This window comes from Aquila chrysaetos, chromosome 5 (genome assembly GCF_900496995.4).
Source record: "Aquila chrysaetos chrysaetos chromosome 5, bAquChr1.4, whole genome shotgun sequence".
NCBI lineage: Eukaryota > Metazoa > Chordata > Aves > Accipitriformes > Accipitridae > Aquila > Aquila chrysaetos.
Genome location: NC_044008.1, coordinates 69100225 through 69125095, shown reverse-complemented (window position 1 = coordinate 69125095; position 24871 = coordinate 69100225). Strand labels below are relative to the sequence as shown.

The 24871-nt window shown below is 48.0% G+C and overlaps 2 protein-coding genes across 11 annotated transcripts in view; one reads left to right on the top strand and one right to left on the bottom strand.

The window, feature by feature from the left end:
• Positions 1 to 2872: 2872 nt before the first annotated feature.
• Positions 2873 to 6623, bottom strand: NAT9 (N-acetyltransferase 9 (putative)). 2 transcript variants are annotated; one of them, XM_030013131.2, is made up of 7 exons: positions 6551 to 6620; positions 6048 to 6134; positions 5166 to 5275; positions 4102 to 4242; positions 3819 to 3878; positions 3538 to 3632; positions 2873 to 3451 (listed from the first exon to the last, which is right to left on the bottom strand). In XM_030013131.2, the coding sequence occupies exons 2-7, from the start codon at positions 6122 to 6124 to the stop codon at positions 3305 to 3307; spliced, it is 630 nt and encodes a 209-aa protein (XP_029868991.2). In that variant the 5' UTR covers positions 6125 to 6134; positions 6551 to 6620; the 3' UTR covers positions 2873 to 3304. The 2 variants fall into 2 exon arrangements, with proteins under 2 accessions (XP_029868991.2, XP_029868992.1); XM_030013132.2 differs by lacking the exon at positions 4102 to 4242 and having other exon boundaries at positions 6551 to 6623.
• A 169-nt stretch (positions 6624 to 6792) lies between these two features.
• TMEM104 (transmembrane protein 104) overlaps positions 6793 to 24871 on the top strand; it is a 42919-nt gene continuing 24840 nt past the window's right edge. The window contains exons 1-8 of one of the 9 annotated variants that reach the window (XM_030013060.2): positions 6793 to 6879; positions 8277 to 8401; positions 10387 to 10508; positions 12070 to 12151; positions 13096 to 13198; positions 13617 to 13697; positions 18180 to 18279; positions 19070 to 19178. In XM_030013060.2, the coding sequence (XP_029868920.1) occupies positions 8357 to 8401; positions 10387 to 10508; positions 12070 to 12151; positions 13096 to 13198; positions 13617 to 13697; positions 18180 to 18279; positions 19070 to 19178 (642 nt within the window). In that variant the 5' untranslated portion in view covers positions 6793 to 6879; positions 8277 to 8356. Of the gene's footprint in view, positions 6929 to 7234; positions 7524 to 7608; positions 7630 to 7669; positions 7781 to 8276; positions 8402 to 10386; positions 10509 to 12069; positions 12152 to 12462; positions 12570 to 13095; positions 13199 to 13616; positions 13698 to 17784; positions 17936 to 18179; positions 18280 to 19069; positions 19179 to 24871 lie in introns of those variants that run through there. The other 8 variants (XM_041123423.1, XM_041123421.1, XM_030013061.2 and 5 more) reach the window with 8 other exon arrangements.

Genomic DNA, 24871 nt, shown 5'->3' with positions numbered 1-24871 from the left:
CGCGTCCGGTTTAAGGCTAAATCCTTCCGAAGCACGAGGGTGTGCGGGGGCTCATCGGGGGCTCGCTGTGCCGCGAGGGCTGGGGAAAGAGGCAGGTAATGCTCCCGGTGGTGGGGGACACTAGGGCTGGTTTGGGTGCCCCTCGGCACCCAGTGGGGCCAGGCTGGGGGGGGTTGGGGAGGGACCTGCTGGTCCCAGTGCGGGTTAATGCCTAGGGTGATTAAAGGGCTTTAATCCCCTGGGGAGTGGAGGGGGGGGGGAAGCGATGCAAGGCTGTAATCTGTCTCTGCTGGCCCGGTTGGAGGGCAGCAGCTCTGCAGGGGGCAGCCCAAATCTGTCCCCAGCCCCTCTGGGGGGGTTTGGGGTGAGCCTGAGCCCAAGGGTTGCATCCTGTGTTGGGGGAAGGCGGGGGGGATCGGTGGGGTGAGGGTTTGCTTGTCCCTCTAAATTGCTGGATCTTAGCCCTGTCTGGGGAGCGAAGCAGAGGAAAGCAGGACAGAGAGGTGTTTCAACATGGGGTTGGTGAAGGTGTCGTGGCTGGAAGGGGCTGGGGGCACAGCGTGGTGGGGCCAGGATGTCCCCAGGGCTATTTTTAAGCCCATGCGGGGCAGCTTATACATGGCCAAGCGAAGCCCTCCTGCCGCAGCGGGTGAGCGCAGGAGCACGCTGTGCCTGGGTGGCTCAGCAGGGCCAGTCTGGTGGCAGCTCAGCTGGACCGGGGAGGGTGGGATGGCAGCTCCCCGGGACAAGGCAGGGCTGTGCTTTCAGCAGGGGCTGTGGCGTGCTGTGCACCCGCAGCCCCAGCCTCTGCCCGGCCTGTTTGCTTCCTCCTCTTCTGCACACTCTTGTTTCGTGCTCCAAACCCCCAGACAAGCTCCTCTACCTGAGCAGACGAGTGGTCACAGAGGTCTGCAGCTCAAATAACAACCAAGTGAGAAAGTGCCACCACATCTGCGGGGGACGCACAGTAAGCTGTAAGCTGGGGTAGCCTGTTTCAACCTGCCTCGTTGCCCAAAGTCGTGTCCTCTGCGGCAGCGCTGCTGAGCGGAGGTGAGCCCCTGTCCCCTCCTTTCCCACCCTCACCCCCTTGGGACAAGCAGGGTGTCCCTGCCTGGGACGGGGTGCGATGCCATGGGCTGGGGCTGCCCATGCAGGGCAGGAGCAGGGGTACCTGGCAGGTCCCAAGAGCATCTTTTGCCTCTTCACCCAGTCGGAGCAGCCTGGGGACTGGTTCTCTGTGGGAACCCCGGTTGAGCCCTGCTGGGACCCCCCCCAGCCTGGGGGAGGGCTGTGGCTGCAGGACAGACCCAACTTTGTTTCGGGTTGCCAGGGCAAAGGCTTTTCCCAGCCGCCCATGGAGGCGGGGGAGCGCGCCGGCGTTGCTGGGGGACTGGGGATGCCAAGCGGGGCACTCGCTGGCGCCGGAGCAACCGGCCAGGCACGGGGAGCTGTGGCAGGGCCGGAGGGCAGCATGGTTTCACTGTGCCCCCCACCTGGCGGCAGAGGTTAAAAGAAATTATTTTTCCCACATTTTTCACTTTTTAGGGGAGCAAATCCCACCTCAGCTACATCTCTCCTGCCAGTCTGACCTTGCTTCTCTGGCAGAGGGACGAAATGCCCCATGGAAGGAGCACAGAGCCAGCAGTTCACCTGGCAGGTTCTGAAAATCTTGTTCTGGGGGACAGAATCCATTCCTGCCTGCAGCAGGTGATGAAGAGCATGAGGATTAGTAGCCCTTGTCATGGTAATCCCAGCTGGAAGCAGAGCCGCTCTTCACTTTATTACCGCACAAATCTTTCGCTACAACTAAATCCATGCTAAATACTTGTTGTTTAAAATACCATGATACACGATTCCTGCACTGGGTTTTAATATTAGTCACAGGAATGATGTATTTAAATGAACTAAAATTGGAAAACTAAAACCCCCAGGCCCTAAAAATACAGGCACAGCAACACTAAAAATTCCACAGTCTACCAATCTCTGATAAAACCATCCCTGGGCAAATCTGAAAGCTATTACCTGACTCTGCGTAATTGGAACAAATAATTTCTGGTTTAGAATTAGGCATTACGGCTGCTATTACAGTGGGAAAATGCAAAGGAGCATCAGTTATCCTCCTTACCTTCTGTCCTCTCCTCTTAACAAGCTTCCCTGCTGTGGAGAGCATGCTGCGTAGGCCAGGAAAGGTCAGGTTAAATAACTGCATTAAAATGTCTGTCCAGTGGGAGTCAGGCAAGTGCTGCTTCTTCATCCACAGATCTCTGCTATATCACAGTGGAGGCCTGCTGGCTGGTTCCTGCCCTAAATATATCTGCCCCCAGTAAGAGGTATATTTCCCCCCATTCAGCTTACTGGAGAGCAGCGAACAGAGCCTCCAGGCTCAGCAGAGCAAGCCCCGAGCTCCCTGAAGCCGGGGATCACTATTCCATTTCCTTTCAGTTGTGTTCTCCTCCTCCTCACTTTCATAAAAGCAGCCTGGTATAAAATGAAGCGCAATATTCCTTCACTGGTGACCTGAGGTTTCCAGGTCCAAAGCATGGCCCTGAAACTCACGGGGTTTTGTCTCAGCAGCCTCCTGCAGCTGCCAGTCCCCCCATTACGCAGCGATCCTGGCGAGGCTCTGCTCTAGTCTTGGTCGGCTGATATCAATCATTTTCATTGTGTTAACTTGCCCTTTGGTTGTGCTCACCCACCACACCTGGGCCTCTCACTTCCAGGACCCAGCAATGCCCCCCTGCAACCCACCACACCCCAGAAAATAGGGTTCAAAGAGTCTCTGCTGTCCTTTACAACTTCTAACCACCCTCTCACCACCCAAAGCGAGCAGCCGAGCCCCACTGCTCCCAGATAGCTCTGGGGAAACCTCAGATTTTTGTCAGTTTTTTTTATTCAAGAGGAAACAGGCTGAGCTACCAGTGCACTGAGACTGCCTCTGTCAAATTGCTGAATCCTGCTCTAAGGGCAGTGGAAGAAGGAACAGTGGGTGCTGCTTGTCCAGAAACTGGTCACACCAGGAATCAATTAACTGCTGGTGATTTTAGGCTCTGCTGGAACAGCATGTTAAGGTTATAGTCATTCTTAGTCAAGCCTGTGAATTAATGGCTGCTCTCCAGGTCCAAACTTCAGGCAGTAATCCTGGCTGATGCAACAAGGTGCAAAGTTGACAAGATGACAAAGTAACCGAAAGAGACAGATGAAAACGGTTAAGTGCAGTGTTGGCTCCCTGGTGTCCTCCATACCCAGAGCTCACAACAGCGTCCAACTCCTCCCTGGAAACCAGGCCTGTGACTGGATGTGTCTGTCAAGTCTCCAGCACCCCAGCTGGCAGCTTCAGTTCAACATAGCTCTTCTCCTCCACGTGGTCTGTCTGTTCCAGGAGCCATCGTCTCTCCTGGTCACTGACATCCAGCCTCAACGTCACCTCTTGGAAAACGCTGTTCACAGCAACCTGTATCAGAGGAAAAGCAGCTCAATCCCAGTCACAGGGCAAACACTGCTCACGTTCTCTGGGTAGAAGACGGGCTGTTACCGCACCTCCTTGAAATGAAGCTTTTTGAACATGCAGATACTGGCTTCGTTTTCCTGACCAATCTTAGCCTCAAATTTGGTGATCCCCAGGTTTCTCACTCCTGCAAAAGAAACCAGAAAGAGAAGCATTCCTATTGCCTGCTTGGCTGCCACATCTATGAAAGCACAGGACTCCCAATTTCTGGGACAGATGCATCCCTTACTACCCTGTCTGTATCACTGGGAATACGTGCTTCTAGATCGCATCCCAACCGTACTCCCATTCCCTTGCACAAAGCCACCCTTACCATAGGACATCATCATCAGAGTTGCCTCCTTGCCAAACCCTCTGCCTCGGTAGCTGGGTTCTGAAAGAGACAGCCACAGAAGTCAGCATCCAGTTACGTGAGACAAATCAGCCATGCCAGACACTTTTCAGAAGAGACTGTGACCTGGACCAGCAAAGGATGCTGATCAGGACTGAACAGGCACGGTAAAGCAATGAGAATAAAAAGCTGCTGTACGTAACATCTGTCTGCAGCTGGCTTTAGCCACAGCAACAAAATTCCAAGCTATGAAGCAGAACTTGACCTGCAATCATAATTTCAATCTCGCCCAAAGTCGGATCCTCAGCATCAGTGAGGAAGAGATTCACATCCCCCACCATGCAGTCCTCATCCGCACACGCCTGCTCGGACCACCGCTCTGTGTCCAGCACAATGAAGGTGCACTCTGGGGAAAACAAAAACGTAGCAGCATTTTCAGGGCACGCTAAGAATTATTCACAAATTACTGAAGGATGAAATTAAAGGCATGCAATGGACAGAGGAACAACAGTTTCCACATGTTAACAGTGAGGAAGAGCTAATAATTAGGCCTCCTATGCACAGTGTGCCTGGTCCTATCCCTAGAAATACAAGAAATATTCTGAAAAACCCATTGTGAGGGTGACATAGACACCAAGACTAGAAACAGCCTATTTAAGGTGCATGAAAACTTTCATCCCATGACTGAGGTCTCCCTGCCTTGTCTCACTCTGCAGCAAGTTTGGGCAAAGAATTGTTTGGTGCACAAGAGACTGAGACCTAGTGATTCACCTAGCCCATATTATTTTTGTTTTTAGTAAGGCTTTTAATGCCAGCTAAGACAAATGTTCCAGACTGAGGTCTTTGCTAGCCTCAGTATTTTGCAGCTCCATATATTTCTACCAGACTTTTATGGGCAGTGATTCATTACCTGTAGGAGAGCCAGGGAACAAATTCAGTCAGCACACCTCGACCAGGTAAAGTAATTCGATTTCTCAAGGAAAAATACAACCCCCTTCCAGCTTTTTACGACAATCAGACCTGGGGAGTGTTGACTGTGCAGGAGCAGCTCAGCACATAATGCTGTGGGAAGTAAATCACTGTAATCTTTGAAAAACTGCATAAAAAGGACACCAACAGCCTCAGACATTCTCTACTTCCCATAGCATATACCAGCTATAAACAGAAAGCCAGTCTGAAGCTACTGTTGTAGAAGGTCTCACATCCCATCTGCTTCAGCAAGTAGAGCCCACTCACTGGGTGCTCTCAGCCCACTGTGGGTCCTTTACAGGACAGAAGGGACCTGCTCACCACTCCCACCCACCCTTAGAAAATGATTAAGATCCTCACTGTCTGCGTCGTCCCGCCAGCTGCGCTGCATCTCATACTCCTGCTCCAGGCTGAGTGGTTCAGAGGCGGTCAGGCGCTGCAGCTCCTCTGACTGCATCCACTTGTGGTACCTGACAACGGGACCCAGAACCAGATCACTGCCTGAGCTACAGCATCAGAGTCTGATTTCCACAAGTGCTTGGAGGATCAGGCTGTCAGAAACCAGTTCTGGAAACACTCGCATACTTATCAACTGAAAATATCCAAAAGCCTCCCTCCCTTATCTAACACAGGAATCGGTGTTCTCCATGGAAATTTAACAAGTTTGTCCATCCTGTAGCTTTGTCTGAAGAGTGCCCGGTGCAAACTTGATGTTTTTAAAAGTACTGAGCATTGAGTTCCGGCACATTTCATCCTTACTGAGATTGATACAGCATCTCCTGGACACTGACAAAAAGACTAATACTGGCATCTTTGTGCTGAGGCTGCAGCTGGCCAGGCCAGCACTTTACAAACTGCCTGCATGCCTGCTTCCCATTTATCAAACATCCATCTGGCTTTACACATTGAAGTTTTGCTCTTCCACTGTCAATAGGGAAAGAGATCAATTAACAAGAGAACTGTTGGCGGTTCACTCACAGCCAGGTATTTCCCCTTCCGTGGGTACACAGCGGCACAGGTGACGTTCTCTTTGTCAGCAGACCTGGCAAAGAGCACAGACCTGCCAGGGATGTCTGTTGCAAAACCGATCGCCTTTCTACGAGTGCTCTTTCTGCTTTGTGGTTCTCAGGGGGAAGAGGGCCCTGCAGTTGTCAAGCCAGCACCCTTTCCGAACACCACACTCCTTTTTAAAAGAGAAGCGAACCAGACAGCGTAGACTATCAGAAGACACGAGCCACGTACCGGGGCACATGTGCAGAAGTGTATGGCACCAGGGTCACCCTCTTTCCTTGCAGCACAGTGTTCTGGTTAATCTTCATGGCCTCTGCCCTGAGAGAGAGAGCCCCAACACCCCACTCCGTGTCTCCAGCGAGGCCAAGGAACGGGACGGGACCCCTTGGAGCCCTTCGGCAGCCCCTCTCACTGTGCAGACAGGCCCCAGCTCCTCCCAATCCCCCCCCCAGCAACCTTCCCGCGTCCCCCCTGCTCCCCCCGGCCCGGGGCAGGGCTGTGTCGGTGCTGAGTGCCCTCGGAGGCCCAACAGCGGCCGGGGGTCTGCCCTGACAGGGGCCACTGAACACCTCATGACCCAGGCGGCGGTGGAGATCCCCTGCTCCGACGCACCGCGGGCCTGAGGGGAGCCCTGGGGCCTGAGGGGAGAGCCGGGGCCCGGGCGGGGGGAGGATCGGAGCCCGAGGGGAGCCCCGGGGCTGAGGGGAGCGCCGGGACCGGGACGAAACGTCTACCTGCCGCGTCGCCCTTCCGCGCATGCGCAGAGGCTCACGCACCTCCCCACCCCGAACAGTGCTTGCGTCATCGCCCCGCCCCCCCCCATCGCCCCGCCCATTCCCCGCCCCTACCCCTGCCCCGCCCCCGCCCCGCCCCTACCCCTTCCCCGCCCCGCCGACGCGCACGTGACTCCGGCGCCCAATCGCGCTCGGCGCATTCACCCCGCCCCCCCCCACCCTCCGCCCGGGGAGCCGGTCACGTGCGCGGAAGGTCGCCGTTGGGCGGCGCGTGCGCCGTCAGTGGCCCGCGATGAGGGAGGCGGGGCCGCCGGCACGAGCCGCCGCCGGTGAGGGAGCCGGGGTCCCGGTGCGGGGTTGAGGGCTCTGGGCTCATAGGTGGGCTCTGGGGAGCTTTCCTGTGAGGGAGAGTGTGGGGTGAGGCCTCGGGAAGGGGTCCCATAGGCGGGGGCGCGGGGTGAGGCCTGGGGAGGGTCCCGGTGTGGGGCAGTGCTGAACTGGAGCGACAAGGCCCTGGCGGGGGGGGGGGGGGAGAAGGCGGCGGCGGCGGGGGGGGGGAGGGCTCTCGGGGTTGTAGGGGGCTTCTGTGGGGCGGGGGGTGTTTCCCCGGGGAGGGCAGGTTGGGCGAGCAGCATTGCCAGCTGGGGGGCAGGCGCGGGGAGAGCCGGGAAGCGGCAGGGCCGGGGAGCTCTGGAGGCCTCGGTAGGCTCCGGGCCCTGGGGTAGGGCCTGTCCCGGGCTGGGGTGGGTGCCCTGCATGAGCAGGCTTTCCCCGGCCGTGTCCCGGAGGTGTCTGTCTGTTAGCGGGCCTGTGGTCTTGCTGCTTTCTCCTGGTTTGTTAAGCTTGGCTTCAGTGACTGGAGTCGTGGTCTGCTGTAAAAGAAGGTATTTGGCTGCTTCTTCTGAGGGCCGGTCTAGTTATGACGACAGTGAGCTGTGCTGCCTGCTTGATTTCTGTCATCTAGCGTGTGTCTGTAAGCTTATGAGCTGTTTGGTGTTTTTTAGTAGTGCTCTTAGCTTGTGAAGTTCATGCTGATGATTTGTCCCAGTTGGTGTGGCTACGTAGGAGCATCTAGAGAAGTATGAGGAATTTGATAAAGCTCTTCAATTCAACTATGGCTAATTGTTTATTGACTGTGAAACCTTTCGGAAGGCTTGGGTTCTCCCCTCCCCATGTAGTTTTTTGAAGACAAGGTGAAGTTTCCCAAATACTTCTGCTTTGGAAACCTTGGTATGTGTAACAAAACATCTTGGGGTGTTTTTCGTAGGTCCAGTATTTTCATTTGTCTACTTGTTTCTATACTTGAGATGATGAGGAGAGATTGTAGGCTGGTTTTTGCTGCTTTCATTTGCAGGATGCACGTGCTTACTTAGAGTAGTAGCTGCATGACAAACAGCAGTATGAGATCATCCTCAAGGCAGGCATTCTTCCTCTTGAGGTTTTAGTGTCTGAAATGGCCCCTCTGGCTGTTTGGGGAAGGTGAAGTTTGTCATCATATGCTGTGAAAGGGCAGGGCTTTTTGGTTACATTTAAACTAGTTTAACAGGTACAAGTACTTTTCGAATTGAACCAAGTGGTGCTGGTGAGTGGGGTATATCTGTCTGAAGTGCGAGGTCCTGCTGAAATCCTCTTTTGTTCAAATATTAGAAGACCAATGTGCAAAAGCTGACTCAGGAGTTCCTCTTCTTTCCGACAAAGCTAATGCAACTTTATGATGTTTCCCTAGGTTAAAGGCAATAGAAGTTGAAAACACCCTCTTGAAAACACCCTCCTCGCTTTGCTTGAAGCCTCCCCATCGTCTTCAACATGGCTGGTGGCATTACTGATACAGGGGAGCTTTACTCTCCCTATGTAAGTACCGCTGTTTGTGGTTTTGCTCGCAAGTCTTTTCAAAATCCTCTTCCCTCAACGTTGTGTTTTCATTTCCTACTTCCCCATGGGCATAACCTCAGTGTTTCAAGAGATGATGGAGGTCAAAGGTACTTAAAAATGCTTAGTACTTGTAGTTGTTGGGGTTTTTTTACATCGCAGATCACTTTATATAATGTAAAGGGACAATATCTGCTTAAGGTGTGGTTCTAAAAGTGGTAAAAAGAGCTTTATGTCCCATACCAGCTCTTGCATCCTGCTACCCACTTTCCTTGTATTTTGTTAATGTTTTCATCAACTTAAATTGTCACATGAAGATAGCATAAACAGGGGGGATAGTAACATTGAAATTATCCCACTTTGCTTCTCTTTTTTTACTTTATATAATGTTTTGCCCTGAATTGCTTAAAGTTTACTTATTTGTAGCTGTTGTAGTAATTTGTTTTAAACCACTTCACTTAAAAGCAGTAATCAAGATGTTTCTTCCTTGTAATGTGGTGTCCTGTGAAACTGCAGAGCCAATTAGTGCTTTCCTGTGTTACTGGAAATACTGGTTTTCATAGCCACAAGTGTTTACATAGTGTCAATCCTTAAAAACAGCGCTTTGCAAACTTTTTTTTTTCCTGAAGTGAACTCACTAAATGTAGAACCAGTCCTGCAATCTGTGTGTTGGCTTTCAAATGCTTTAAAACTTTCATCCCTGTGTTAACGACTGAATTTAGAAGAACTGGATATTAGGCTGCAGAAGTAGGTCACAACTGAGAAAACGGAGAACAAGACAGTAACTGGGACGTTTGGACCCTAAAGGATTAGTGTCACCTGCTCTTACATCGTTATGTTAGTGTTGCATGAATTTCCTAGAGTCTAATCTCAAAGGCTATGACTCCCTCCTCTTTCCCTGAAGATGTCTAGCCAGACTGAACACATGGGCAGCAGTCTTATCTCTGTCTACTTGACCAAAGTCAAGGAAAATCACCTGAGGTGTTTTTTTCAAGAGTCCTTCACTGATGAGTAAGTCATGGCCCTGGGCACTTGAGTTGTGCTCAGGGAATGACAGCTCTGCCAGCTGAATGAAAAGAACTTTCCTGCATGCTGCAATGGCTGATTTTTTTCGTTGTTGTTCTGGGAGATTTGTCAGAAGATGAATTTGCTGTGCTTATGGCAGTGAATGAAGGGCAGGACTGTTTACAGGGTCTCTGGGGAATAGTTCTCCCGATATTAAATGCTCCACACCCAGAAAAGTGTACTCATACACAGTTCTTTACTGGCTGTCCTCTGGAGAGACTCTGACCTATATAAAAAAAACCAAAACACTTTGGAGCAGTTTTTGATCTTGAGTTCAGCTAAATTTATAGTCTGGGGGGGGGTCCTGTCCAGGTGCACAGTTACCTTTTGCCCCTGGGCAGAAAAAAGCTCATTGCCAGAGAGGATAAAATGCTTTCCCTTCCAGAAGTAAAATCCCTTCAGAATGTGCTCAGCTGCTTATTGGTAAAATGGCAAGCAGGCTTTGAATTGGAATTCTGTTTGGGTATTTCCTGCTTGACCTACGAATAAAGAAGAACAAGAGATTCTGAAAGGTAACATGTACATAGTCATAACTACTTAGGTTCACGTCAGAAAACAAGGAGAGACCCCAACCCACAGTGTAGACCCTTCTGGTAGAAGGCAGTGGATTTGAAAACAAACAAACAAAAAGTTCACATGCTTTCTAACTTTAGAAGAAAAAAAAAATTAAAAATAATTAGAAAAATGGAGAGGAATATCAGTTTCTCCAGAAATGTGCTGACACTCACTTTGTTCTTTGTGGTTATCAGTCCCTGCCTACATTTATTTCTAGCATGGGCTTGCTCCCACCCTGCTTGCTTAAAGATGGCGCTCTCCATTTAAATCAGTGCGTATGTGAGGTGTCTTGGATGATCTCTGGCACAGCTGCAAACTCTCATGTTGGATTATGTGGATGATTGCAGGTTGGTCTGGTTTACATGTTCAACCTCATCGTTGGAACAGGAGCCCTAACCATGCCGAAGGCCTTTGCGACAGCAGGGTGGCTCGTCAGCCTTGTTCTCCTAATGTTCCTGGGATTTATGAGGTAGGACATGAGTATGTGTCTTTAGGGGACTGGGGGGTTCAGTTGGGTAGTGCTGTAAGGACAGTGCTGAGACTTTCGCTGCTGTTCTGAGTGATCCTGTCCCTCTGCTGCTTGAGCATGCTCTCTGCAGTTGTGTTACCTGTGGACCTTATTTGGAGGGATGCATTCTCTGACTGCCTGCAATATGGTGCTACATCCCATTTCCTGACTGATGGGAAAGACTTTTTCTCCAGTCCAGAGTCTTCTGGGACCTTTCTCCCAGCCTCCTTTTTGCCACTGTGCTCGCTGTGGGTACATCCCTTGCTTGCCCCTGTCACAGATCAGTTCCCCAAACACTAACCAGGTCACAGGTGACATGGGGTCATTTCTCTGCTTTGTGACTTGCAGATGTGATGCAGACCTGTTGTGTTAGCTTTCTCTTGGCTTTTGGCAATGCTCTGGGCAGCTGCAAGAGTGTCAGGAAAACAAATTACTGTATAGTGGGCCCATTTTATTCTCCCCCACACCTTTGCTGTTCAAGACCTTGGAGCTGGTCTCATGATTTTTCACGCTGGCTCACCATGAGCTTCTGGCCAGATGTCTCCCTGCTGGAGCAGCAGGTGGAGCTGAAGGCTGTTGATACAGCACTGATGTCGAAGTAGTTATTAATAGAATTGCCATCTTCTGACGGGCTGTGAATCCCTGCTTGTTTCTTGCTCGGTTTTAAAATAAAATAAAACAAAATCCCCTCCTGCCACTTGTAAGAATGGAATTTAGAAGTTCCTTTCTTGTCAGTAACCAGCGCTGTCAGGCTGAACGTGCCCTTGATTTGGAGGCAGTGCTTTTCGGATCTGTTAGGTGCTGCTGTATAGAGGTACTATATGGTCAGTACTGACTGTAGTAATGCTTTTAAGTTCTCCACCTCAAAGCTGTATGCTGCAAAGGCTTGATAAAATGTAAACTGTGGGAGTACCAGTCACTGGGAGCTTTGGAAGCAGTTCCTTTTAGATACATTAGTTTAAAAGCATAAATTCAGTGTATGAAACTCAGCACCAGCAGACAATCCTTCAAGGTCAGCAGAAGAGCACAAAACACCAAACCTGCGTACCAAAACTGCACTGGATTAAACTAGGAAGACGCAGATTCTTTAAGGGACCATAGTACCTTTGCCACAGGCCCTAACAGATAAGCTTCAGAATAGTACTGTGTTCATCCTAGGCCCTAAAAAGAGGAAGGAAGCTTGCTTTCTAACAAAGGGGGAAGGCCTCTTGCCTTCTTCAACCCACAGAAACGCTAGAAAGGTGCCTTCCAGATATCTAAAGTGTCTTCTTATATCTGAAGGCACATTATATTTTACTGCATTTTGTGGTCTGCTTGAACACCTTAATCTCAAGAACAGAAGGGAGCAGCAAACTGAGATGAAACACTGTGCCAAAAAACGCATTGTGTGTGTGTAGCTGGTTAAAGGGTTCTTCTCATTTGTTTGTTTGCTCCTACAAACAAACAGATGGGAATAATTCTCCATCTCACTTCAATGACAGTTCTTGACTATTATTGATATCAATTGAATTTCTCACTCTAGCTATATGACTACGACCTTTGTGGTGGAAGCCATGGCTGCTGCAAATGCCCAGCTACGATGGAAGAGAATGGAAAAACGCAAGGTTTGTGTGGGGCTTAATCTTCCATTTTCTCTTGTCCTTTTATCCGGTAGGACTTGCCTGAGATTCCTCTCCATCTTTGCCTTGCCTTAGTAACTCTAAGGGAATAAATTTCTACTGTACTTAACTTTGCCATATAAAATATGTCTGTTAGTTCCCCGTGGAGTTGCTCATTAAAGACAGGATTTTCTGCTCCTGGTTTGAAAAATCTCTTGTGCTGTTCACATTTCTTACTGGTTGTGCTCTCCTTGCCTGGAAGCGCTGCTCAGTGAATGTGGAGAGGTGGCAGCCAATATGTTGGTGCCATTTGGAGTGTGCTGAGGTCTTTAAATCCTTGCTGATCTCAGGTCATTTAACTGGGACAGGCTGGAATGTCCTTGCTGTCACTTGGTCTGTATCCCAGGGAGTGGACAGTCCTGAAGTATGTCCCTGCTGTAAAACTTACTTGTGGCTTTTTGGATCCTGGCTTTAGTGGCTTTTCTGGATCAGCGCGAGGTGTAATTGTTTGTACTGATTTAGATCCCTGCCTAGATGTTATGGGTTGGAGTTGGGAGCTAGACCTGGCTGCTCTGACGAGCTAAGACTATATATGTTTGGATTTTTTTTTTCCTACCAGTTCTGCAACTCTGCAGAGCTGCCGGAAGTTTCTAACTTCCTTGTGCCACATATCACTACATGAATTGGATACTGTTGCTGTGTGCATGACCTAGGCTAGGACAGCAGAGCCTATCGCTCAATTCAGCCTGCTCTGCTAGTGCCCTCTTCTGCTCTCCACACACAGCATCCTGAGCCAAGGGCTCCCTGGTATTGCCTTTGCTTGCATGTCCTGCCCACCTGTGTTTGGGACCTTTCTTTGAGTTTCTGGAAGTGAGACCATGACACTGGTGGTGCCACAGCCTGTACTGTGGGTAGCAGACATCCAGCAGCGGTCTGGTCTTTTCTTCCAGGAGGATGATGAGGATGAGGATTCTTCCTCTGGAGTATCTGACAGTGATGTTCTCCTCCAAGATGGCTATGAGCGAGCAGAGACACGACCTATCCTGTCAGTTCGTAAGTACCTGGTTCATGCTTTCACTGGATCCGAGACCTCTTCTCTGCAGAGGGTGTCCCAGTGGGCTCCAGCAAGTGGAGCAGAACTCTTATGTCCATCTCACCCTTAACTCCACATGCTTGCATCCCAAAGTCCTTAGCACTTGCAAGATAAGATTCATTGAGAATTCAGTTCACCATCTGCAGTCTGATAAAGATCTTTTCCTTCTAGGTCACTAAGATCAGAACATCTTATTTTCAAAACACTTTTAAACTAGCTTCAGCAGAGTAATTGGACCAGTGACTCTGCAGCTGTGGGGTTGTACATACTGTCCTTCAAACTGTTGCTAGAGATTCCTGAGTGTCTTCAGGTAGTGTCTTCTGGCCTCTTGGTTTATTGAAGGGACTGGTTGAAACACTTCTTGTGTTCAACTTGCAGAGAGACGTGGCTCACCCAATATCTTTGAAATCACTGAGAGGGTGGAAATGGGCCAGATGGCTTCCATGTTCTTCAATAAAGGTAAGTGATTCACACTTTCAAAAGTCCCTTCAGGTCCTCCTGCACGTTGTGTGTATGGCTTTTCCTTAAGTTTGCGTGCTTCTTGGTGTGCGTTTGCATCCTGAGTTTGTGATGATTCCACCCAAAAGTGTTGTTCCTTCTCTCTGTGGACTGTATTCATTCCCATGTGTGGTGTTTCTACAAAGTAGAGTATTTATGGGTCAGATGGGCCAGAACCTGCATGAAGGTGAGGGTTCTGTGTTGGTAGTGGAACTAGCCAAAATACTGCAGGTTACGGGCCCAGTTTCTTGAGACAGGTAAGTGTAAGTCAGTGCCTTTTCTGACTGCCCTTAACCTAACTGTGAACTGCATCTATCCTCTGTGATTTCCACTGTCTAAAGCAATAGAGCTCAGATGTAGTGTTCGCTAGTTCCATCTTGATTGTAGCACTTGAGAATAAGATGTTTGGGCTTCCCTGAAGCCCATAAATATCGGTCTGAAGGAGAGAGACTTCTGGGGAGAGCTTCTGAGAATTGCGTGTGTCTGGGGAGTCACCAAGAGAGCTGCTGGGACATGAAGTACTGAAAGAGTCTCTGGTGTGCATATGATAGGCAGCTGTCTTGTCTTTTTGCTTTTAAATCTCTTGTATGCCAGGGAACAAACTTGTAACTGTACTGCAATAAAGCTGTATCCGTTGCTGCATGTGACAGAAATGCAAACTACAATGTTAGGTATTCTGAAACTTGTAAAACGGTATATTTGAAATGCTGTGCAGAGCCAGAAAATCATCAGACACCATGGTTGTGCAGTTTTGAGCCTGTCAGGCCCCATTTCTTGAGGAAAGTGACATTTTCTCTTGTTCACTGGCCACCTTACAAAGACACGATGGGCTGGTTTTTTCCACTACATTACATCAGCTTTATGCCAGTGTAAGACTGTTGCCTCTGAAGGACAGCTGGGCTTAAGCAGTGAAGATTCTTTGAACTATATTATTTCTGATTTTAAAGTCCAGTTGAAAAAGCTTGCCTCTTCTGGGCCTTTGTAGATTTACATCACTTAGGACTATCAAAATAGTCCACCTTGGATCAGGCTGCCACTTTCCTGGTCAGAGGAGAGGTGACTTGAGTGTGGGTTGGAGACTCAGAAATGTCTTGTTCCTAGTCTTGCCTGTAGCACTGGGTTGCTCTAACATTAGGCAAGTTTTCTTGCTTGTATGATTTGCCATCTGTAAAACACCGTGAACACTTCCCTGTCGCTCGATCATCCTCTGGGGAGTAATGTTTGGAAATTGCTTTGAGAGCAAGCACCATATAACAGGGCTTAGTGGTATTGCTGCGGGTTCAGCTGCAGGAGGGCTGGGGGATCGCAGGAGGCGGAGTGCCCCCATAAGGAAGCTCCAGAAGGCCCCTGCTTTGCATGTGCCTCACCGGGGGAGATGGTAACGACGCCCCAAAGCCAGCCAGGCGTTGGAAAGTTGCCTTCCAAGACCTCTCTGCCTTGATGCTGGCTGCTGCTCAGCCAGTAGAGGGTGCTGGAAATACACGTCCTCTCTCCCCTCAGACACTGAGGTACACTTCTAGCAAAGTGATATAAACTGCTTAGTACTCTAAATCTTAATCCCTCTTCTTAATGTTGCTTTAGCCAGAGATATCTGATTTCTGTGTTAGGAATCATCCCCAGGACCTGCTCAGCCCAATGCGAAGGGATGAATCCCTTTGCACGAAGGCAGCTGGAATAGCTCGACTGTAGCTTGAAACAACTTGTGCCTTCCACATGAGATGAGGTATACCCAGCAAAGGGTCTAGGGCAGCTGTAACTCATTTGCTGCTTTCCATTCCTCTGTGCTCAGCAATGAGGCTCCATCCCTATACTGTTCCTGAGTCCTAGTTCAGAGACACCCTCCGGTCCGCTGAGCGGTTGCAGAGGGCAGACAAGTTAAGTATCTCCCTCTGTAGATACTTGCTGAAGTGCTTCCTTCTGATGGTTGCACAGAAAGGCCTTCAATAAGGGCAGTTGCTCAGTGACCAGTTGCTGCTGCCTAGTGCTGAGAAACTGGGCCACACTTGGGAAGTTCCAGCTCCAAGCACCAACCTCTGCAGTTTCACAGCTAGCAAATGTCTGGGTGGGTTTTTGCTCATGGTATACAAAGCATGGATCCAAATGCAAGGTGTCTGAGGGCTTTACAGCCTTCAGAGGGAAGGCTGGTGAAAGCTTTGCAATAGACCTCAAAGCCTCTGATTTCTAGCGAGTTCTCTGCTCCTTTCTCTTGACTGATTTTTATTTTCAACAATCTGACAGGAGTTGAATCTGCAGTCCTGGGAGGTAAGCTGGGGATAAATCTCAATTTCAGACTGTCTGCTTTCTTAAAGGGAGCTGACTTAGGTTTAGGCTGTGAAGGGCCTGTGTGCTCTTTCAAAAGAGCTGGCTCTGAAGAACCTGGGGTTTTTTAATTTTTTTTTTTTTTTTTTTTTTTTTTAATTTGCAAAGTTGGGTGCTTTCTTCTGGGACCAAGCAGTCATTTATTGCAATAATGGATTCTAGGCACATCTATCATGCTGTTTCCCCACAGGAAGTAATTGATTTTTTTTTTTTCCTTGCTTTGTGTCCAGTAATGAGAATATTGATCAGGGAGGGTCAGCAGCAGTTTATAAAAGAACTGATGCTAAAGTCTTCCTGTCTTCGAGAGGATGAGTTTGGGAGAGGAGTGTCACCTGGACTTCCCACAGACAGAGAAGTCAGCACTGGAACGGGGATACAGTGTGTGCTGGTGGGTGGGTACTTGGTGGTGCTGCTGTGGCTTAGCTGGTCATGTTAGCCTTATTTTTTGGGGGGTGGGGGATCAGTAGCAACTCCCAAAACAGAATCTATATCTGAGTCTGTGTAGTCCTGTGCTTAGTGTGTCTTGCAGCTTCTGTCCTATGTGAGATATTTGTTACAACCTTCAACCCTTTTTAATGCGAAATTGGAGAAAACTGGTAGGTAGTTTGTTGCCATCTTCAGAACAATGCAGAGACTCCTCAACTGTGAAGCCATCTTAAATCTTTCACAGAGGAAGAAGACAAGGGGAGAACTATATGAAGTGATCTGACAATTTCTGTAAGATCTCCATTTGTCTGTTTAGACAAACCAGGAACAGCTTTAGAGTACTGGCTTAGCGTCCCGCTTTACAGAAGCAGGGAAGTTTTCGTGCTGCTTTCCCAGTGCAGCTGTTTTTTTAGGAATGTTTTATGTTAAGGAGGCTCAGCGTATTGAATAATTTATTTAAATGAAGGAGGATGCTTGTTAATGTTTCCTGACATTCGGAGATCAAGGGGCAGTATGATGGCAAAATATGGTAAAACTTTGGGGCATGCAAGCACTGTAGAAATATTAGTCCGCATTCCTGCAGTAATGCTGTCCTTGTTTGATAGTTGTCACATGCGAGGCTTGGAGAGGTGACTTGATTTGCCCAAGCTGCATTAGGATTAAGCATTAGGTGGCATCACAACTTGAAAGTATGGGCAGGTTCCTTGAGCTGTTTTCCTTCAGTGTCAGTTTCCTAAATGAAACAAATCTGAGGCTTTTTTTGTAGCTCACCGGTGTCTGAACTAAAATAAGTTCCAGTTTGTTTTTCCTTGGTAAGATTTATACTAACTTGCTTGGAAGAAAAGAATCCTGGTGTCTTATCAAGCATTTCTTTATCCCTGCAGATTTTAGCCCTCCACAGCAGTGTCTTGTTGTGCCCCAGTAAGGCTGTTCTGTGCACCCAATTAACTTGTCTAAGACTTTTTTTTAGTCTTGTAGGTGAAAGCAAGGCAAGCTTTAAAAATAAAAAAGGAAAAAAAAACTACCCAAGAAAACAGTATGGGGCAGGAACAGTGTACACTGTGGCAGTAGGGGTATTAAGAGGGCTGCAGAAACAGACTTTTAAAGCTTTGCAGGTTTGAACCTTGGCTCAGGTTGCTGATGGTGAGGAAATCTCCCAAAGCAGCTCCATTTCAGCCCTGTGGAACCTGAGCTCTGCAGCGCCAAATCCCTAACGTGAAAGGCCTGCAGGTTTGCAAGCAAAGGGTTTGGAATTGGCAGAGGACTAAAAGCATCTTCTCTCTTCATTTCACTGTTTGTCAAGCTGTGCTCCCACCAAGTCTGTGAGCATCAGCTAGATGTTTGCCTGTGGCTGCTACAAGTTGACAGCTTCATCTGGCAGATGACTTATGTGAGACCTGTTGGTCTTGACCAGCAACTGGAGGATGGGCTTGAACTAGAGGGCCTCGTGTCAGGTATTGAAGGAGGCAGAGTTGAGCTCTGAGGCGTCCGCTGTCCTTTCAGTTGCTGTGCTGTGGCTAAGTTCCCTAAGCTGATGGTGTGACCCTTGGGTGGAGTTTCCTGCAGAAAGAATTGAACTATGGAGGCAAATGGTGATTTATTTCTAAGACCTTAAAAAAGCTTTGTGTATTTGAAGTGCATAGTTCAAAAGTCCCTGTGTACTCTGCTGTCTCTGTACAATATTTTCTTTTCCTGCAGTGGGTGTCAACCTCTTCTATTTCTGCATAATTATCTACCTCTACGGAGACCTGGCAATCTATGCAGCAGCTGTACCGGTCTCTCTCATGCAAGTGACCTGGTAAGTGTCTTTACTGCTATGGGGTTGTGTACTTGCAGAGAAGAGAGCAGGCTTTTGGATTTGATGGGGTGATAAGTCTGGGATCAGCTCTACTTTCTGAAGAATGGAGTGGAGAAATGATTCAAGGACAGCTCATTGTTTGTGGGTGGGAAGATGAAGTTGTTTTATATTCCCCATCCGAGTGCCTGCTGCCTGCCTGAAAAGTAGCTGACCTGATTTCAGATGACTCCTCAAGTGTGAAGTACTTCCAGCTTCAGCACCTTGCAGAGTGGGACTTGTTGCTCAGTAGTTTGATTGCTATGCCCTGTGCAATGTTTTAGCTTCTCTGTCTCTGGTAAGAGCTGAGATGTGTGATGCTTACCAAGTCTGTGACCAGTGAGTGGTGACATACACGGACTTAGCTCTGGACTGAAACCGGTTCCTTGCTCAAAGAAGCAGATAATGAAAGAGATTTGTTTGATTGAAACTGTGCTGGGCTGGATTTGGACTCTTGACTTGGAAATGGAAAACCTCAGTGATGTATATATGACCCAAACTTGCTAGCTTGATGACCAAATGACCAACTTGTAAATAACTGCAGACAATTCAAGAATTTGCCTTTAAAGATATGGTACTCAGTGACTTGCTGTGTTACACAGCCCAGAAAATATAAGGGGGGGGCAGTGTTCAGGGAGGGAGGGGAGGAATGAACACTTCAGGTCTCTGACCATTTCTCTTTCTTGAATGCAGGAGAGGGGATGACATCTGCTAGGAGTTAATTACTGTCTTTTGTTTCTCCCTCCTTTCCCAGCAGTGCCACTGGCAACCATTCTTGCAGTGTTGGAGATGGCACAAAGTATAACGATACGGACAAGTGCTGGGGGCCAATTCGACGAATTGATGCTTACAGACTGTATCTGGTGAGTTTCTGAAACTGGGATGACCATTATTTCCATTTAAACTTTATTTCTACTGGGTAGGGACTTTTTCCTGTAGAGATGATGTGGTTCAAGTGAGCAAGAGAGGTGTGAAGCTTTCGGTTCAGTCTGAACTTTTTGGCCAAATACCCCCTCTCTCTTCTTGGTAACATGGCTGTATTTTGGTTTGGTGGCCATCAGAATAATCCTTATGATTCTGAGTTTAAGTAGGGTTCTGTTCTTCTTGTTGTGTAGTTATATATTGCTTAAGCAGGTGATATGTCCATGCCAAAGGGTGGAGGGTTTTTTTTAGTGGCTGGCTAAGTAGTTGTTGCTTTGAAGGTAATTGTTGTCAATATACTCGAGTATATTAAGCTCTCTTGAGTGCATTCTTTATGTGAATAACATTGTTTATGCTGCAGGAGAATCTGTTTTTTGAGAGATGATGGAAACAGCCCACTTAAACAACATCCAGTGCTATATGCTGCTTTAGTAATAGCTTTCTGTCTAGTTTAGGATTGTCTATTGCATCTATTACTGTGCTGTGGTTCTGCTGTGAAAGCAAGGTTTTTCCCAAAGGATGATAAACACTGCTTCTCTTGAGCTTGGGAGGAGTTGAGCGCTTGTACCTGGAGACAGATGTCAGCAGGGCAAAATGTGAATAGGGAGGTATGGAAGTGCTGCATAGCATGGCTTCTGTTAAGGGTCTCGGTGAGACTTTTAAGGAAAAAGAGTGAAGGTAGCTGTGTGTGTGCAGAGAAATCCAGGGGTAAAGGCTATTTGAAGCAATTTTGCAGTTTAGTACGCTTGCGACCTGCAGTGGATCACATCCCTGAGTGCACTTGTTCCAGCGTTATAGCAAAAGTAAGAGCTGGGCCTCAGAAATATTGGTGAATGTCAAAACCTAGTTAATTATTTAAGAGAAATATTATTGCTTTATTAAATTGTGTCTTGGTCTGTTTCTTTAAAACTTCCAGAAGATTGAAGATTTCCTTCCTGAATTTCAGTAACTCTCCCTGACCCAGCAGAAGGAGCTAGTCAGAAAAGGCAGACATGCATTAATTACTGCCTGCATCTCTCAGATATTATGTCTATAATTCATGAAGATAATTGTTGTTAGGACTTGAAAAATTAAAAAATTAAGACTGTGTAAGCATTAGACTTGCCGTCTGTGTACATAACTCTCAGAGGAGCTTTTCCCTCTGCTTGTCTCCTCTTGTGGATTTGGAGAATAAATATCTGCAAAGTCTTTGGTAGTGGTTAATCCTTCCCTGCTCAGTAATTGAGGTGAGAGTTTCAGTGCTTTTCACTGCTGCCCCTTAGAAGTAGGGAAGGATTGTTCTTTGTGGGAGAATGTACCAGTCTGTGGTGGGTTACTGGAAGGGGGGGTGTGTCCTACTATCACTGTGTTCAGGAGACTGCTGGGTGTCAGTGACCTCTGAGTTGCAGGTTTTTGTTAAGGTCTCTAATACTTCTACCTGGATGAGTATGGGAGTAAACTGGGACTTGTTCTACCTCCAGCTCTCCTGGCCTCACTCTCTGCTTGACCTGTGTGTTTTTATTCTGCAGAAAACAAAAATGATGATGACTTCCCTAGAGAGCGATAAGAGATGTAATAATTTATAAAACATTCAGACCCACAGCACTGACACAGTCTTCAAGTTTGGGCTGCCTCTAAAGAGACTCTGCTGGTTAATATTTTTCCCCTGCAGTCCTGTTTGCAACATGGACAGCTAGTGACCAGTAGTTAAAGCTCTTAAATTTTCTGAGAGAAACCTGGGTGTGGGAGGGAAGGGATAGGAAGTTGCTTGACTTCAAGCAAAAAATTTAATAGCAAAACACTACAAATTTTGTCCGAGCTTCTTGTGTATAGAAGTGGAGTCTTGAACATGCAAGAAAAGCTGAAACCTGCCTGTCTGAAGGGGAAAAGGCAACACAAAAGTGAGGAGGGGTGAGATGCATCAAGAGCATAGCTATTCTTTTGGTCCCAGGGGATCATACCCATAGAGAACTTGCTCTGTTTTCTTGACTTCTTTTCTTTTTTGAATTCTTGCTTGTTGGAATAATTCAGGTTCCACGTTTCAGTGGACAAACAAGGTCTCTTTTTGCAGGCTAAGTTCCCCTGTGGCAAGGGGACAGATGGACACTGCGATCCCAAAAGAAAGCAGCTGAGTTTTTGGATCAGCCCTTTTGTCCTAGATGCCGGCCTCTAGTTTTCTCATCTCATCCTAGTACTGTATTTAGGTTTAAGTGACTTTTAGGAACAAGATGGGTGGATGCAACTGGAACCTCTTCTTGCCTGCTCCAGTGAAGCAGGTCTCCGGACGTAGTCTTATATTTCTTACTGTGTGCATGACTCCACAGAAAGCCTTTTTTGGACTACCAGGAGAAATAATCTATTTGAGGTTTTCTGGGAAAATGGTGCCAATGGGAGCTGTCTTGTGCCAAGTACCACCAGTCTGCCAAAGATCTGTGCTGCCTTCCTCCTGTCGACTCTTTCTCTCCCAACACAATGTCTTCTTTTCAACAAAAACCATTTCAAACATTGACTCTTGGAGCTGGGGGTGGAGAAAGGAATAATGACTGATGTAAAAATCCTATTTCACGGTTTATTGTCCAAAAAAGGCCTCTGGAAGCTGTCTCTGCTCTGATCGCTGTGAATGGAAGCTGAAAACTATGTACATAATGAGAATATTTAGACAGATTAAATCCTTCTCTTGAGACTTGCTTGTCTGTGCAGCATCTTTATTGCTACTCCAAAATTTCACACCTAAGCGTGACTGCAGAGTCTTCAGAGACCACTAGGCCCCTATTAACCTTTGTCTGAACAAATGGTTATCTTGCTTCTTGTTTGTAAATTGCTTTGGAAAATAAAAGCTTGCAAAATAAATAAGGCAAGTGCAGAAAATACTGAAATAGCTTTTGCTCCTGTCCCATCACTTGCTGCTAATATTTGCCTCCTTTCTGGGGCTGTAAGAATCCTGGGAGGTTTAAAAGGCGAGCCTTGCCGTGCTGTTCCACGCCTGTGAGGGCAAGACCACGCAGGGCAAATCGGCTGGAAGAAAGGCATGTGTTAGATGGCCCAGCGACCTTGTTGAAGGCAAGCACTGATTACAGTTAAAGCAGATCGATGGCTTTCTATCTTTGCTTCAGATCTGTCACAATGCTGTCATGTTCTCGACAGCTGAAGTGACTCCTGAGTCCCTTGGCTGTCTCGATGGCAATGCTAAGGACAGGGTCGAGTTCTGTCCGCACTGAATTCACACTCCAATGCAGTCGCTTTATCATGCTTTCTGTAAGGTCAGCTGGGCATCTTCTGTGTAGGCTGTGGGGAAGGAGCAGTGGATTTAAGTTTCAGATCTCTCATCATAACACTTTCTTGTCTTTATGTTCCAGTGACGTGGGAATGTGACATAATAGTCCCTGTTTCTAGAAAGCAGATACTGAGATAAATAAGAGATTAAATCCTGGGGATCAGCAGCAATTCAGAGTGTCTGATCCAAAATGCATTCATGACCTGGCAAATGGCACTTCTCTTCTGCACCAGGGCAGCCGTTGTAACTAAAACCTCTACTCCCTTTTCAGCCCTCCTCTTCTGGCAATTTGGGGTATGGTGTCTTCCCATGATGGAAAGGAAATGGCTTAAGTTCTCAGGGGGAGCCGTATGCCTTTCAGAAGAGGCACTGGCACAGGTACTCCTGGTAGCCTGGCTCAGTAGCGTGTCAAAGCTACCAGGTGCATCTGTTCTGTCTGAGTCTCTGTTGGTTTTTTAGGTGATTGGGAAAGGGACGCGGCATCCGCTTTTGCCGGTTCACAGATGCTGCAGTATCGCAGGCAGCCCAGCGGGTGCAGGCCGAGTGAAGATGGGAGCGCAGATGGTTTAATGGAGATTATCCCAGTTGGAAACGTGCTTGTGCGGTGAATAAAATGAGCGGGCTTGCAGGCGCTTACCGTCCCTCTTCAGGAGGGGACAATGTCACCCCAGCCTGATGCTCTGATCAGAATACCCAGTGACCAGAGCGGGGCTGGGCTGCAGCTGCAGGAGTCTGTGCAGGGGGGTGAGGAGGTAGTCTGAGGACATGTACAATTGCTCAGTGCCAGCAGAACTTAATCGGCAAATGCAAAGGCTGAACTGATAAGTGTTGATGTAGATCCCGTCTGCCTCGGTGCACTGCTGCCTTCCTGGTCCTCTTCAGCTGTAGGCTGGAGTGCCATGCTTTGTGCTGCTAGTGTACGTGCTCTGCTTCCCTCCTAGGCATTTCTCCTTCCAGACCGTGCCGCATGTGTGTGCGCACCCCCTGCTCTGGGTGAAAGTATCTGTGATTTTTATTGTCAAAACGGATCTTTCCAGATATATTTGCCTGCACTAGTTCAGTTTTATTGACTTGTTCAGTGCATGAGGCTCTTGTGGCCTCTCTGTCCATGGTTGCCTTCTGGCCTCTGTGGGCTGCCTTTGTGGTTTTTTTGCCTCCCGGCAGTGATACGAGGGGAGCCCTCATGGCAATACTTGAACATCCATGCTTGATCTAAACTGTCTCTTGCCAACTGGGAGCTGGAGAAACAGAGCTGGAGCAGTGCTGCAAGCAGAGTGCTTCTTCCAAGGACACCTGGATTTGCTCTGCTTGTTCCCTCTGCAGCAAGTGCTTTTCCTCTGCCCTGCCTTCCTCAGCTGTGCCCTGCAGCAGCATCCGGTAATAAATGGGTCACAGCTGCTGTCTCCTGGATATTTATTCTTACAGGTCTCAGTGTCTAGAGACCTTGAGAACCAGCAGTGGGGAAGGTAGCTGCTTCAGTGGCAGGTGTCTGGAGCAGGGAGGGCTGATTTCACAGCATATCAATCAAAACAGTTTGGGGTGCTTGCCCTGGGCTCCCAGGGTGAGCTGGGGGAAAGGCAGGAAAACTGATGGAAGTTTACCCTGCTGGTGTGAAGCCATCATCTTGTTTAAATAAATTGCTTAAACTGTAGCGTTGTTATGTTCCAGGTTACCCCAGCTTACAGTAAGGATGCAGCAGGACTGGGGCACTATTAGCATGTCACCCTGAGTATCCTGTAAGAAGTTATTCATGGTAAGACCTTCTTGCCAAAGACTTTGCATTATGTTCCTTACCACAAATGCTCTGATGTGTTTTATTATGATACTGATACAGAAATAGAAACAAACGTACAAAAAAGGTGGCTGCTACTTCTGTGCATAGATGCAGTTATGAAAACCTATATATATGTGCAGTTATGCAGTTATGGGAAAAGCCTCTCAAGGGTCCAGAATATTACGCCATTTCTGTATGTACAGGCACCTGAGATTTGAGCCATTGCTGTCGCAGGAGAGGTATTAGTACTGCATTAAGCATAAATATCAGTAGCCCTAACTGTTTGTTACAGGTGCCTCTGAAATACAGCTTTGCTTGGCTAAAAGCCCAGTCTCGGGCTGATTTGAGTCTTCTCATGCCTCTCATCTAGTCAGCTTCCAAAAAGTAAGGTCAGTTAAGTTGCTGCTTTACTCTGAAGTGGTTGAAGAAGGACAGGAGCCAAGTTCGTTTAAAATAAATGGTGTCTGGATGTGGGACGGGAAGGCAATTCTCAGCTTTTTTTATTGTGAAACTAATAAGGTTGAAATTGGCACACAGCCTTGTTAATATGGCATAAATCCTGCCTCCTTCATCCTGGGCCATTCTTCTTCTTTGGGCTTGTCAATAAA

Bases quoted from the DNA above. Each gene is read 5' to 3' on its own strand.
- NAT9 (XM_030013131.2), bottom strand. From the start codon at position 6,124: ATGAAGATTAACCAGAACACTGTGCTGCAAGGAAAGAGGGTGACCCTG. The intron at 4,243-5,165 runs GTGAGGATCTTA...TGTTTTCCCCAG, and splicing joins CTGGCGGGACGACGCAGACA to AGTGCACCTTCATTGTGCTG. The intron at 3,633-3,818 runs GTAAGGGTGGCT...TTTCTTTTGCAG, and splicing joins TCTGATGATGATGTCCTATG to GAGTGAGAAACCTGGGGATC.